At 45.2% G+C, this 13,984-nt stretch overlaps 1 protein-coding gene across 1 annotated transcript; it reads right to left on the bottom strand.

The window, feature by feature from the left end:
• Positions 1 to 5,095: 5,095 nt before the first annotated feature.
• On the bottom strand, positions 5,096 to 12,851 carry LOC115308367. Its single transcript, XM_040214806.2, has 4 exons — positions 12,589 to 12,851; positions 12,002 to 12,170; positions 6,417 to 6,546; positions 5,096 to 5,210 (listed from the first exon to the last, which is right to left on the bottom strand). The coding sequence occupies exons 2-4, from the start codon at positions 12,120 to 12,122 to the stop codon at positions 5,144 to 5,146; spliced, it is 318 nt and encodes a 105-aa protein (XP_040070740.1). The 5' UTR covers positions 12,123 to 12,170; positions 12,589 to 12,851; the 3' UTR covers positions 5,096 to 5,143.
• Between the last annotated feature and the right edge of the window lie 1,133 nt (positions 12,852 to 13,984).

Raw genomic sequence — 13,984 nt, 5'->3', positions numbered from 1 at the left:
CCAATCTGCATTTGCTGCGTTGTTGACGTCACTTCCCTCTTCCTAGTCTCCTGGGAGTGCAAAAAGCGCAACATAGCCCCCCTGAGCACCGGTATTAACGTGTCGGAACGCTTAAACGCCTGTCACCCGTCGTACCTAAGTAACTGAAAAAGAACAGTGATCATATTCAACTCGTCTACGTCCTAATAGGCGCCCGATTCGGTTAGAAAGTCTCAGCGCACCTCCCGCACTTGGTAGCTACGACCGCATAGTAGCTCAATATCGTAACGTGATAAGCGAAGCGCTTTCACGTAGCCGAATTGAGGTAAGAGATCTTCACTATCTTCAGTTTTAATTTAACGTTTCGAATAACCATGTTCCTCGCACAAGCTCCGAGGCCTGTACGCGTGGAATGCCCAATTCGGCTTCTTGAAACTAGTAGCTCCATACGACGGTGTAGATGTTCTTTTACAACGCCTACACACATGTAGATGTTACATGCTTACTGCAAAAGCTTGGTCTGCTGGGCAAGTTGGTAGTGGACATTCATATTAAAAATAGCGCAAAAGAGACGGGACAAAAAGACGAAGATGCACACAGGACAAACGCAGTTGTTTGTCCTGTGTGCGTTTGTCCTGTGTGCATCTTCGTCTTTTTGTACCGTCTCTTTTGCGCTATTTTTAATATGAATGCTTACTGCATTCGCGGGACACGGGTCTACTTACCGATCTCTGAGGGCTGTAGGTGCGACGACGAAGATAACAGCGGGGAAAGGCGTCATCAAAACTTAGAACGCAAGGAAAAAAAGGCATGGTGAACCGTTACAACATGGCGCCGGGACGTTTGTAAACATACTCTCGTTACCGTGCGCTGGTTCCCCGGTTTCGAAACAAAAATGCGTTTTGCATAGTTAAAATTATTTTCGCAACGTAGATAGCTTGATCATTTGAGTATATATATATTGTCATTTTTTCTTTAAGTTAAATTGAGAGCTTAATGACTTCGCAATGAAGCACACTCTCATACTCTCGCAGATCAGCATAGGTTTGCTTCACCGAAAGACACCGCTGTATTGCAGGGAAAGGTGCTCGCTGGCATTTGCACAGGTGAAAATGTCCTGTCCAAACACCCCTTCCGACAATACAGTAAATATGCACTGTTAAGGTACTGGTTGTGGGGGTGGCTTGTCTGTGGCCAGAAAGGCACACAGGTTCAGTTGAAAATGATTATTATGGGATAAAAATAATGGAAAGCAGCCTCAGACACAAGGATGAAGTAAAGGCACTAACACGACAAAACAACGGATGACCTTCAAGTGTAGTTTATTTTATGAAAAGGAAGCATTTTAGTCTTATTACATTAACACAAACACGCATGCCAACCAGGCAACTGGCAATCACAGGGATAGAGCCTCACAATGTGGCAGTGCTAAACTCCAATTTATGAATAAAGATTTTCTTCTTTTTTTTTTCACTTCGTTTTGTAGCAGAGGCTGTTTTCCATTATGATTAGTTTCGCTCTTACCAACTAGCCCAATCTACCACCCTACTTCAGCTCATTATGGGGGACTAGTTACACTTGAAGGATCTGCAATGGCAAGATGAATGCTAGCGAGTTCATTTCATTGCCAGAAAATTGATGGTGTTGTCTTAAATGGTAACAATGCACGCTCATGAGTGAACTGTGTGAGACCATCAAAGTGCAGGCAGTGACTCTACTTGATATCTGGGGACTGAAAACAACTGCCTCAGGCTACTCTTAGAGGGAACCATAGCGGTGATCAAGGAACCGGTACAGCAACACGAGCCCAGATTGCCTATGATATGTAGGTCTTCCATTCCCTTTGTAACAATATACAGGACACCAGATTTTGGGTCAGTACTTGTATTTAAGCATCGAAATACACGTAAAAATATATTCCTGGTCTCGCAATACATTCAAGGGAATAATGTATCCCATTACATTTTCAACTGGGCTTGCCATGTCATCGTCCCAACTACCGAAATAGTTATCTTCTCTAAATGCTTCATCAGCTTGCACAAGCAGCTGACACCAGTTGAGAACAAGCTAAAACGTTGTGAGGAGATACTTCGTAAAATGGCAGGACGGCGGCTTGTGATACTACAAAGCCAGTTTCCTTTAGACAATATAACATAAGATTATCATATCAACCAAGTATGCCTCCACTGTGTAGCCCTCGAGCTCGGTCGGGAATGCCAAGCTTCTTCGCTTTGCACTTGCACGCTCGCACAAAGCTCCACCGCTTCGCCCGACATGCTTGCATGAAGCTTCATACTTTAACACTACAGCACTATGGCAAAGCATCTTAATTTTTGCGGGGGGGGGGGTCAACATTTTGCAGACCTATTTTCAGACTTCGAAAATATTCAAAATTACCGAATAATCCTATTCGATTCAAAGTATGAATCGAATACGGCATTATTCTATTCAATATTTAAAAGTTATGAATATTTGCACAACCGTAGTCTTCAGCATTATTTACAATTTACAAGGAAGCTGGTATCATGTCTACATTTCAGGGATCTTTTGTTCAAATCGCGATTATATAAACTTTTCGACTTTGACCCAATGGAGACTACCCATCTGCACACTCCGCAAGGACAATTCACTGAGGCGGTCATTGGCCATCATTGATCGAAGTCTGTGTTATGTCAATTTGGGCCTACTGAGAGAGTGTTCACCCCTGAAGTTTGCAACCATAAAAAAATAAAAATCTAAAATGGGTACATGAACACCTAGAAATGAGCCTCGAAGCTTTTCTCAGACTACAGTTTTGGAATGTTTCTTACAGAAGCCTTCCTTTTTGGCAAATAAAAGAAACTGTTCTAGTTCATCGGGGAAATCGTCCGACAGACCAGATTTATCCATTGCCTGGAATCACCACTGTTTCAACGAAAGTGTGCCGTGGTCGGCAATAAAAAGTAAACTGTAGACAGACTTTGCTGTAAGCAGTGAAACAAGTTTTAAGTGAATGCAAAAGGTTGTCAATCATGCCAATATTGGTATCACAGTGGAAGTTCAGTGAGGCATCTTGAGGGTGAAGGTTGCCATTTGTGCCGATCGGTTTGCTTTCTTTTGATTGTTGCTTTGTATGTAGTTCCCAATGTTTCCTTCGCTGCCTGTTTCATTTCATAGAATCTTTCTCTTAGACCGGATACATAATCACTCAATAATTTCGTCAGGTTTACAGCTTTATTCAATGTGAGCGTCTGATTATGTAGCGTTCTTCTGATGGCATTGAAGCATCGCAACACCCTGTTCATGAACTAAGCTACAACTGTTGCAGTCATACCCATAGTCTTCAACCATAACCCATGTCTCTGCTAGTTCTTCCTAACCTTCAGACCCTCAAGGCGACCCTAATTTCCTGAGCGAACAGAGCTTCATAGCATCCGCTCGGGCTGACCACCACGTGTCTTGGAGTCGCATGGGCATGAATACCGTATCAATCCGTTTCAAATCAAGCCTGCAGAATATTCCGGCGAAGGGTAGACGCAGAAAAAAAATTTATATACGCTGTACGCAACGGTTAACACAGACCACTCTGCGTGTTCTGTGTCGAGCGCTCTCGTGCCAACGCCAGCTGCTTTTGATTCAGCAATGGCCAGCGGTTGTGATCAACCTGGCGTGTTCCGAAATTTACCCAATCTCACTTTAGAGTAACATTTTCATACCTTGGTGTTTGAAAACCTTTTTGCGTCCAGCGTTGCTCAGCTTGAAATGTCACGTGATATGACCCGCAGGAGTAGCTGGGATCCAGTCCAGTAAGGTTTGGAACACGCCCCCCGTGAGGGGGGGATCCCCTCACAGAGGGCCCTATTCATTTGAGCAGTTAAATATGGGTAATCTGGGCTTGCCCCTGAAGCGACAAAAGGAATATGGTGAAATGCTGGCCTGTTACATGCAGGCGCCAATTGTTCCGTTTGATTTTAATGCATTATCCGGCACCTTGACTCAATCTTTACAAACAAGTGTTCTCAAACTTTCTGGTGACAAGGAATCCTAGCAATCTTCAAAAGGTGCTGCACCAAGCACGTCATGCTTCGCACCATCGTGCTCACAAAAGTTTCAGTGCTTTGCTCCGCCACGCATGCATCACGCTTCACCGCTATACACCGGTGCGTTGCGGCGGTGTATAGCGGTGAAGAAATACTTTGAAAATATTTAAATTTGCCGAATACTCCTCACCAATTCAAAGTGCGAGTAGAATATGGTGTCATTCGCTTCAATATTCTGAATTTTAGAATATTTGTACAACCCTAAAATATGTCGTAAAGTAACGCTCAGGCACCCTCTACAAATCCGGAGATCATCGCAAAGAAGTGGGAGACGGGCACTTGATATGCTATCAATGTTATCTATATTTCCACTGTCCATATTTTTTTAGATGTTACAACATTTAGGGGTGGGCGCTTAGTGTGGAATCGGCGGATGCTCGGTATTTCATGGTATACATAGCATTTGAGTACAAATATACAGTTCCTCACTTTTCCATAAAAAAAATGAAATATATTTGGGTGCTTGCGGAATCCAAAAGACCAGCCTATGGAACCCGGTTTGGGAACCCCGGGTATGTAATCTGCACCAGTCTGTAAAGAGCTTCTGAAAGCAATTTTTAAGAAAATAAAATTGAACCATCTAGAATGGCCTAAGCTGAAAAAGGCTTCCAAATATTCTGTTTGTAGCATTCATAATTAGGCACTGAACTTTTCGCTTGATGCTTTGATTGACTTTGTTTCTTCTTATGGGAAAAAGTGCACATCAACAATGACACTCAGCGACATGGTTCGCAAGCTACCCAACCAATGGTGTGCGAGCCCCCCTATCAAGGACGGCGCCAAGGGAAGGCGAGGGGTGGCAAGCGCCTCCCCTAAAATTTCTTCTGCCACCCCAAGATGAAGCAGCTTTGTACACAAATAATTGCCTATGACGTCGGCTTGAAAACCCGATGTAATGAGTGTCCAGACTTTAGAGCTGTTCATGCCTTTTATTATTTATATATATATATTTTTTTTCTATTAACTTCCAGCCACTGCAAGTCGTACCGTGGGCGAGTAAGCTATCTAGCGCCTTAGAAAAAGCAGCTACCCTTTGCGACGCCTGCTGGCTTTTCTCTCCGCATTCCGCTGTGTGGCGCTTATCTTCAGCGGAGACCGGAGACGTGAACGAAGGGGAGCTTAGTTAAAGTCGAGGTCATGAGGAATTCCAGACTGTCTAAGAAAAGGAAGCAAAACCTGTTTGTGAGTCATGAGCACAGGGGCAGAGGTCAATGCTGTAATAACCCCCCCCCCCCCTCCCCGCCACTTCCTTCTCGTGTCTCCTCATTTCCCTTTTCAATGAGCACACCGCATAAGCTATAAGCTATCTTCGATAAGCCCGTGGGCGACGGCACCTCAGAGCAACCCTCCCCCCCAATTTGGTTGGCCTCCCCACTGCCCCCACCCATTATGAAGATGCTGGCGCCATCCCTGCCCCCTATAGTTAAAATGATATTAAAACAGCACAAAAAAAAAGACGAAGAGAACACAGACACAGCACTCACTTACAACTGAAAATTTTTCTTCTGCATGGTACAGTAAGTAAACATAAAAAGAAGCAGATAGATATTATTTCAAAATGACCAACCAACTAGCCCAACTACACAATTCGTTGCAGCCGTTCTATGGCCCTGAATTCGTTCCTTACCATGAGAAAAGTGATGATGTTTCAAGCATCTCTGCAGATCCCTTTATTTCTAAAGCTATTTGGCATATACCACAAAATCCCGAGGTATGTACTTCCCAGACAGCAACATTCACTTGTATCCCGCCACAGCTAACTAGCCGCATTTGTGCCAAATCCATCACTGATCCCAACACTGCTATTACTAGAAGTGGGCTATCTTTCAGAGTTTAAAAAAATAATGCAAATCAAGCCAAAAATAGGAGTGGGCTACCTTTTGAGATTTTACAGTAGAGCATCATGACACATCAAAATGCAGGCACTCAGATGCTCTTTAGAAATAAACAAACTGAATTAACGCATCAGAAAGGTTCTATTGGCTGGGATTGCACATAGGAGAAAAGGGACACTAACTGCCAAATTCACAAACCTTTATTCCAATGGAGGCAACCCCCCCCCCCCCCCCCCCACTTCTTCAAGGAAGGCACAAGGGACGGCACTGGCCAATCGCGAGGACGGCTAAGCAGCCTAGGCCGCCTATCCGTCGTCGCGACTGGCCAGCACCGGCCCTCGCACCTTCCTTGAGGAAGTGGAGGGGTGCCTCAATTGGAATGAGGTTTGTGAATTCGGCGGTAACTTAGCTAGTGCTAGGGTCCGGCAAATTGGAGACATACACCTCCCCACTGGCCACAGGCTCCACCTGTGGACTTTGAAACGTCAGAATGGGGTACAGCACCCACCAAGGATAGAATTACCATAAAGTTTTGCGAGTGCCTTGCCGAGCGCAAATGCAAGGCGCTGGATGCCGCGGACAAGGCACACGTTGTACTGGTCGGTAGCCAGCTTGTCGAGGTTGACAATGTTGCCTCGGTTGAGGAACAGGTGCTGAAACATCAGCGAATGAATCAATTAATAGCATAAAACAAAGCTGGGTTGTGACCACTCCTTGGAACCACACAGGACACATGTGTCTAACTTGGAAGCAGTCAATGAACATTATAGGTTTAGGTAGGGGTCAGTATTTTAGACCTAATTGTGCAGCTACTTTTTTGTGTGTGGATGTGTGCGTGCAGGGCGTGGGGGTTGTTAACTCATTGCAAATGTTTTATGGGGCTGGTTGCTCATTATTGGGGTCCACCTTTGTTTAGTCAGGGGAGGATCTAACTGTAAACACAGACATTAAAGGGGCCCTGCAATGACTTTTTTACTAATTTTTCATTTGCCCCAAACCTGAGCGCACTGAACGTAGTAACTTAGTGAAACTTTTCTTTTCTCGAAATTCCCTTTATTTTAAAAGTTATAGGCAAATTAAAATTACAGAAACAAGCAAAAAATAACCTCCCTCATGACATCCTTGGTTGCTTGAGAGTGGCCGTGAACTAGGGGAGAAGTAGTGAGCTCATCGAGCGCTCACGGCTGCCGCACTCCGAGTCGACGGCGCGAGAGGGCGCCATTGAAGCGTGTTCTGGATAGGCTGTATGCAGCGGGCAGCCAGAACGGCTCTCATTGCATTTGCTGCGCGATTAAATACTAATTCGGCATGACACTTCATTGGCCACCAACGACAGCAAACACGGGGTAAAGGTCAGTTCAGAACTGGAGCCACTTCGCGCTGCCATACCGCCAAAGGGCTAAATCGCCAGCCAAGCCCGCGCCGAGAGCCTTGGGAACGCTCGGAACCGGTCGGATCCTCGAGCCGGTATACGACCGCAGCGCCGCCGCGTACATCCGGGACCTTTCAGTGTCGGCGCCTGATCCCACTATTCCTTTCTAGTATGCGCTGCTTTTTCCACCGCTTGGTGGCGGGTATGTCGACCGGTCATTTCTTGTTTTCGTACTTTGTGAACTGAATTCGTTTCTTTTTTTATGTAAAATGATGAACAAAAACTACTTTTATAAATAACTGAAACGGTTCGCGCCACTTATATTTTGTATTTCGACTAAAAAGAAGCTTTTAGCGGCTCTGACCAGTAGTAAGCCCAGGACCAAAGACGTCACATTTTGCGCGCTTTCGGTACCGCGGGTCGCCCTCGTCGGTGGAGGAGGTTTCCGCGTCGTCCGGTTAAAATATGACGCACTGATATTTAGTTACTCTCTCCGTGCCCGCTGGCTTGCCCGAACCCCAAGAGACGTGAAAACCGCAAAAAGGGTGGACGCTTAAATATGATTGCAGGGCCCCTTTAAGGTGCAGTACTTGGGCTCGCCTTCTGAGTTAAATTTCTGTTTTCCTTCGGGACCGGTTCTCGTGTGCCAAGTTCACTGTGATTTTAAGAAGTGATTTGGACAGTTTCTTATCAAAAATGTTTCAGAACCTCCCAATGCATAGAGGCAGTTTCAAACTCTGCCAGAGTTTAAAACTGCCTTCTATACATGTTACTTTCACAAATGGTATACTCTTTTCTTAATCTATCTTGTTATATTCCTGACATATTTACCTATTTTTTGGATTTTCAAACTTTCAAGGAACTTACTGTCTACAACTGTATCCATCGCTGAGTGTTTATAAAAGAACAGGTGTAATAGAATACATTTCACTGAAAAAGAAAAAAGATAAATTTTCTGGTGTATATTAACTGATAAAAACCAAATATTGGATTTCGAAATAAAAACCGATAAATGTAGGTCAAATTCGAAAAAAAAAATAAAAAACGAAAACGCTGATCTTGTTTAGTGTTTTCGAAGTTAATTCTTTTTGCTCAAATTTGGGGGTATTTCTTTTTCGGTGTTTAATTTTTTCCCACAGATTCTGTGTTTTTTGTGTAAATTGGTTAAAATCATAACCAATTTACACAAAAAAAAACGAATCTGCAAAAAAAAATTACCCTCCCCCCCCCCCCCCCAAAAAAAAAAACAATTTGAGGAAAAAAAATACTCAGAAAACACAGAACCCAAGTTATCAGTAGGTTGTGACTTTCCAGTTTTAACCTAAAAATACTGAGAAACATCCGCCGATGACGAAAATGCAAAATTGGTTATAACAGAAAAACACAGTTTTTGGGGACGATTTGGCGCTAGGCGATAACTATTTTGGTTGAAACCCCGAATTCTAGGCATTTGCTGAGCCTGTTTTGCTACCAAGAATTAAGCAAACTGGGGTCTCCAATCAGTGGGATCGCTGACCCTGGAGGACAAGGGCCCGAGAGGTCAGTCAGACGGTTACTACCAACAGTCACAACGCCCTTGTTGATTCATGTCAGAGGACGGCAGATAAGAAAGCAACTTGTCCCAAACCAATTTTTTTTTCACCGATCATCTCTGTTTTTAGCGTCTACATCAGACAACAAGTCGAAAGCAGGGTTGTGCAGTATCGCAATACAAATGTATTGCAATAGTATTTCAGAAATACATATAGTGTCTGCAGTTCTCTATTGCAACACTTTTTTTTCACCAGTATCTGTATTTCTGTATCGACATGCATTTGGGATGTTTCTCGGTACCGCAATACAATCAAGATTGGATGTATTTCGTTACATTTCTTGAGAAATAACCCTCACCTCTGGATAAAAAAGATGACAATTTTTGTTTTGCTAGAGAAGGCCAGAGGGCATTATGAGGGGTATGTTGTGCCTTTGCTATCATGCGAACCTAGGTTTGACCGGAACTATTTGTGTCGGGCCTTAGAAACCCCTTTCTTCATTCTGCAAAACTGAAGAATGTTTTCCACCATGCTTCTGCCCCCCCTTCCCCCCCAAAAGAAAAAGTCTGGACGTCTTTTTTTTTTTTTAAAGGGACGCGGGGCATTGTTACTATGCTGACCAAGGTTCATTCCAATTCCCAGAAATATTTGTCAATGCGACCTCTTCTCTATTCTGCGAAGATTAGAAATGTGCTGTGAGTGGCACATTTCTTAATGAAAAAATGTGGTTCCCAGCTGTGAAAGCAATGTTTCTTTGATTTAATATGAACCTGTATTCCTCAACAACTGTTGAGCAGCTATTTCTTTTTCTTTTGCCAACATGACGTTGCGTTTGAATGGGCAATGGCTCACAGGTCGGCTATTTGAGAAGCTCCTACTCCTCAAGTGTAACTGAGTTTAGCAGTTGCATGTTTTTCTTTTGTATCGCTTCAGTGTAAAATAACAGACAAAGCAAGAATGATTTTTATTGCACCTCCCAACTAATTTGTTGCCTATGATATGACAGTTGGCACCTCAAGCAAATTGGAAAAATGTATTTCAGTATCTGTATTTCTGCCATCCCTAAGAGGTATTCCTGCATTTGTATTTCCAAATACGTTTTGCTCCTTGTTAAAATGCATTTCCGATGCATATCACAATACATTTTTACAGATATATTTAAGTATCACTATTTTTATGTATCCCAGCATTTGTATTTCCAAGTACATTAAGTATTTTGACCCAACCACCAAGACTATAATTTTTTGCTTCATTTTATAGCAAACCCCGCTACTGTGGCAACCTACATTTTGGTATCTGTTTTGTTTCATCGACAGACATCTCATCGACAACTTTCAATCAAACGACATATTGACATACATTTCGTCGACACCAGGGGCGGATGCAGGAATTTCCTGAGGGGGGGGTCAGGCGTCGGTCAGCGTACCATATGTTTAGGGACCCCCTCCCCCTCTCCTTCGTTTTACGCCCTAAAATTTACACAAGCAGAAATCAAGAGGGGGGTCAGGACATCCGGACCCCCCTCTAAATCCGCCCCTGGTCGACACTGACATGCCATCGACAATCGTTACGCTAACTGTACGATGTTGTGATGTTTCGTTGTGTGTGTCACTGTAACACAGTGACACACACAGCCAGGTAAGTTAATGCTGACGCATTAACTTACCTGACCCGCCCGTCTACGTCATTTGCAGCAACCGTCTGTGGCGGCTCACTACAGAAATATTAACACACCAGGCCTGTCGTAGCCGTTGCTCGGGTATAACAAGAACAGTTTATTGCGGGTTAAAGGCAATACGTGTAGTCAGCAACACACAGCCATGTCCTCGCATAATTGTGCCGTTCTCCCCCGTCCACTGGCCTCCCGGAGCGAGAGCACTCCGCGCGTAGGCGCGTCGCGGCACAGCAGTCGGCGGTCGCTCGCAATGCCACTCACGACACCCCCCTTTCTTAGGAGTAGGGAGCCGCGCTACAAGTCCAACCTGTACGATGGTCTGCTTGGTCGTCCGCTCCTAGTGACCGCCGTTGGCTGCATGTGACTCCCGCTGCGTCGTGTTAGTCCTGTTGATGTGCTTACAATGTAGGACCTTGGTTGGGCTGCTGGCCGTGTCACTGCACCGCAAGATGCCGGACCACTCCGTTGCTTTTTCCACCTTCTTGATGACTCCCATTTCTTTCATCCTTTCCAATTCATTTTCCACTTGTGAAAGCAGTGGAAGAGGAACTCGCCTTGGGTATGTAACGGCATAGGGCTTGGCGTCATCCTCACGACAAGGCCCACCCACTGATCTCCACTAGAGGGGGCTGGATGTATGCGCATTGAGCAAACAAGTATGAAGCCACCGGAGGTGAGCGGCTTGTCCCGGAAGCGAGTGCTTGGCAGGTTTTGTAACCCTTCCGAGTGCTGGTTCGAAAAGCGTCGAGGGCGCTGGATTTTCGCTTGTTCCCTCAAGAGAGCCTGCTTGTTGCGCAGTAAGAGTGCATGTGGACCCGAGAAGTATCATGGGAAGCCATTCAATGTAAACATTTTGAGATTCTAGTTGATCAAGTTGTGAATATGTCTCAAGTTCAAATGCCTCATTCTCGGGATTTAATCCAGAACGGGAGTAGTAAAACCCAATCAAAGAAACAAAAAAGCATGGTCCAAAATATCGACTGAATGCACTAGGAAGCTTCCGAGACAAGAATCGAACTTCCGGTGGCTTCACTTGCGCCAGGCTCGGAGAGCAGCTAAGCGCCATCCAGCCCCTTTTAGTAGAGATCAGTGGGCCCACCCACTCAAGCTGCTTCGCGGCAACATTCTGCGGGGAGTCACCACAGAAAAAAAGCTTATCTGAGCTGTCGATGTAACAACTCCCCCCATATTTCAGTATCAGGATTTCTCCTTCAAACAAAACATATTTAAAGATACTTTGTCACCCATTTTTTAGTCATACATATTTGAGTTGTTTTGCAATGCTCCTTTTATAAATGTATTTTAGTATCAGTACTTTAGCTGTCACTGCTGTGTATTCCAGTATTTGTCATTTCAAATGCTTTTTAGGTTATATCCGCCCAACCTTGTCACTCTCAATGAACAGCATTCCAGAGGTATCATGAATACCTGGCTACCAATAACACTAAAGATGACATCTCGTCACAAGGGGCATGTCACATGTAACTCAAAAGGACAGTGCACCAGGGGTGAAAGTTCCATGTACTTACGTCGGTCGACATTCACTATGGTAACGCCGAGGGCAACACCTTTTTGTACAAGTAGGCGGTTTAGGGACAGCCTCTCATCCTCCCTGGCATGCCCGAAAGGCCCACCTCGTGGCACCAACATGAATACGAGCACATAGCTCGTCAAGCCTTTCAGGGTGGTCACAAGCTCCTGAAAAGTGGAAAGGACATTGACTTATGCAGAGGACAAAGCAAAACTACCGTCAAATCCCGTAAGGATGTCCACCCAAAATGAAGAGATAAATTGGGAAAAACATGGGGTGGGCTATCTTTGGGAATGCGACAGCAAAAATTTATTTAAAAAAACGCGATAAGCAACTGGGCTATCCGCTACAAACCACATAAAACGGGAACTGATACCGCGGATTGCGGACACAGCATATTTGCGTTTTATGATGCGATAAACACGTAAGACTCTGCTACGACATCCTGTGTCATGGTAAAAGGGGTTGAGGACGCAGCAGAATCACTTTGCCGTGTTTTCACGATTCTAACGCGCAGGCTGATTTAGCTTTCAGATATTGGCCGGTTCTACCGCGCAGGTAAAGTAATGAAGATTGAACACATACCTTATAGACGGGTTTTATGAAACGAACGCCAACAAAAAATAAATGCTGTGCACTAGTCGCCGTTGTCACAGTGCGACGATGTTTCTTCGCTGTCCACAGGGGTGAGTGCGCGTCGTCGGCTTTGGGAGGGTCGTCTTCCGAGCACCGCTTTGTGAGCTCGTCGGGTCGCTGGGATTGCGAGGCCACGCAGTGGCTACTCCGTCCGTTTTGCCATGACTCCCGTTGAAACAGTTCAAACCTGTGGTGCCTGTGGTTCAAACCTGTGGTTCAAACAGTTCAAACACGCCGCTCCGGCAACCTGAGAACCGTTGAAAACAGCAAGGCCAGGGTGGCGCCAGTGGGCAAGTCAATCATGATATAGGATGGTCGAGAAATAAACCAGTTAGCTGAGTTCGAGACGTCCCTTTTTGTGTCTGATCCTTCTATTAAAAAGTTTACAATTTCTTCGACCACAGTCTCAGGTGTTATATGACATGATTATCATCATCATCACTACCACAACTACCATCCGAACGGATTCCCTACGAGCGGTTTTCCCTACGCTGGCGTTGTCCCCAGATCTAGGCACGGGCAGATCTCTGGATAGGCGCTCGCCGCTTAGGGTGCCAGCAAATACCATGTGAGCCAATACTGGCAACTCCCGCGGATCGCGGGCGAAAAGTGATCGCAGCGCCCCTGGCGAGCTCGGAGTCTCCGCTAGCAGATGAATTCTCCACAACGCACTGGTTTTGCCTATCTCCGGGCGAGGTGAGCAGTGAAAAAATATTGCCACGGACATTCGCTGCTTCGAATGTTAAAAAATAGGTGCCATGCACCTCATGAGTGAAGGACATTTTTTCGCGTGGGAAAGATGTTACAGCTCGTAGGGTGCAATGGACCTTTTCCAAATACTGACGGCACCAGGCGGTGGCTGCACGAACTAAAAATCGAGGAAGTGACCTAACTGCGCTACCAATCGTTAATGGGAGCTACGCTACCAGTTGCTTCGCTCTCCAAGCTGCGTCGCGTGCCCACCGCGACTTTAAAGGGATACTTCAACGAAATTTGAAATATTCCCGTTGTGTTCAAAAATAGGTTAAATATGATCCACAATATCTGTAAATAACAATCGCACGCTTGCATTTTGATCCTGGTGGCTGTATTTTTCGTTATAAACGGCCCACTCTGGCAGGCGCTCGGAGGAGGCCCCGCTTAGAGCACGTGACATCCAACGCAATCGTGACGTAGGTCGTCTCAAGACGAGCAAAGCTACGGCGAGGCTGCGCCGAGAGGATGGCCTAGTCGTTCCAGCCACCGAAGGGGCTGCTTTTGTACGAATTTTGAGTGACGGGTTAATCTTCTATAATCTTCTAGGGGGACAATAGCGACTTCTGCGACACACAAAAGGGATTCTCGG

Source organism: Ixodes scapularis, unplaced genomic scaffold (assembly GCF_016920785.2).
Source record: "Ixodes scapularis isolate PalLabHiFi unplaced genomic scaffold, ASM1692078v2 PGA_scaffold3__209_contigs__length_174095766, whole genome shotgun sequence".
Lineage (NCBI taxonomy): Eukaryota > Metazoa > Arthropoda > Arachnida > Ixodida > Ixodidae > Ixodes > Ixodes scapularis.
The sequence above is the reverse complement of the archived record's forward strand: the minus strand, read 5'-3'. Positions and strand labels throughout refer to the sequence as shown.

Excerpts from the sequence above, each read along its gene's own strand:
- LOC115308367 (XM_040214806.2), bottom strand. The coding sequence starts at position 12,122 with ATGTTGGTGCCACGAGGTGGGCCTTTCGGGCATGCCAGGGAGGATGAG. Across the intron at positions 6,547-12,001 it reads CATAGTGAATGTCGACCGAC|CACCTGTTCCTCAACCGAGG; the intron begins GTAAGTACATGG and ends CTGATGTTTCAG. Across the intron at positions 5,211-6,416 it reads GGCACTCGCAAAACTTTATG|TCTGGAATTCCTCATGACCT; the intron begins GTAATTCTATCC and ends TTTCTTAGACAG.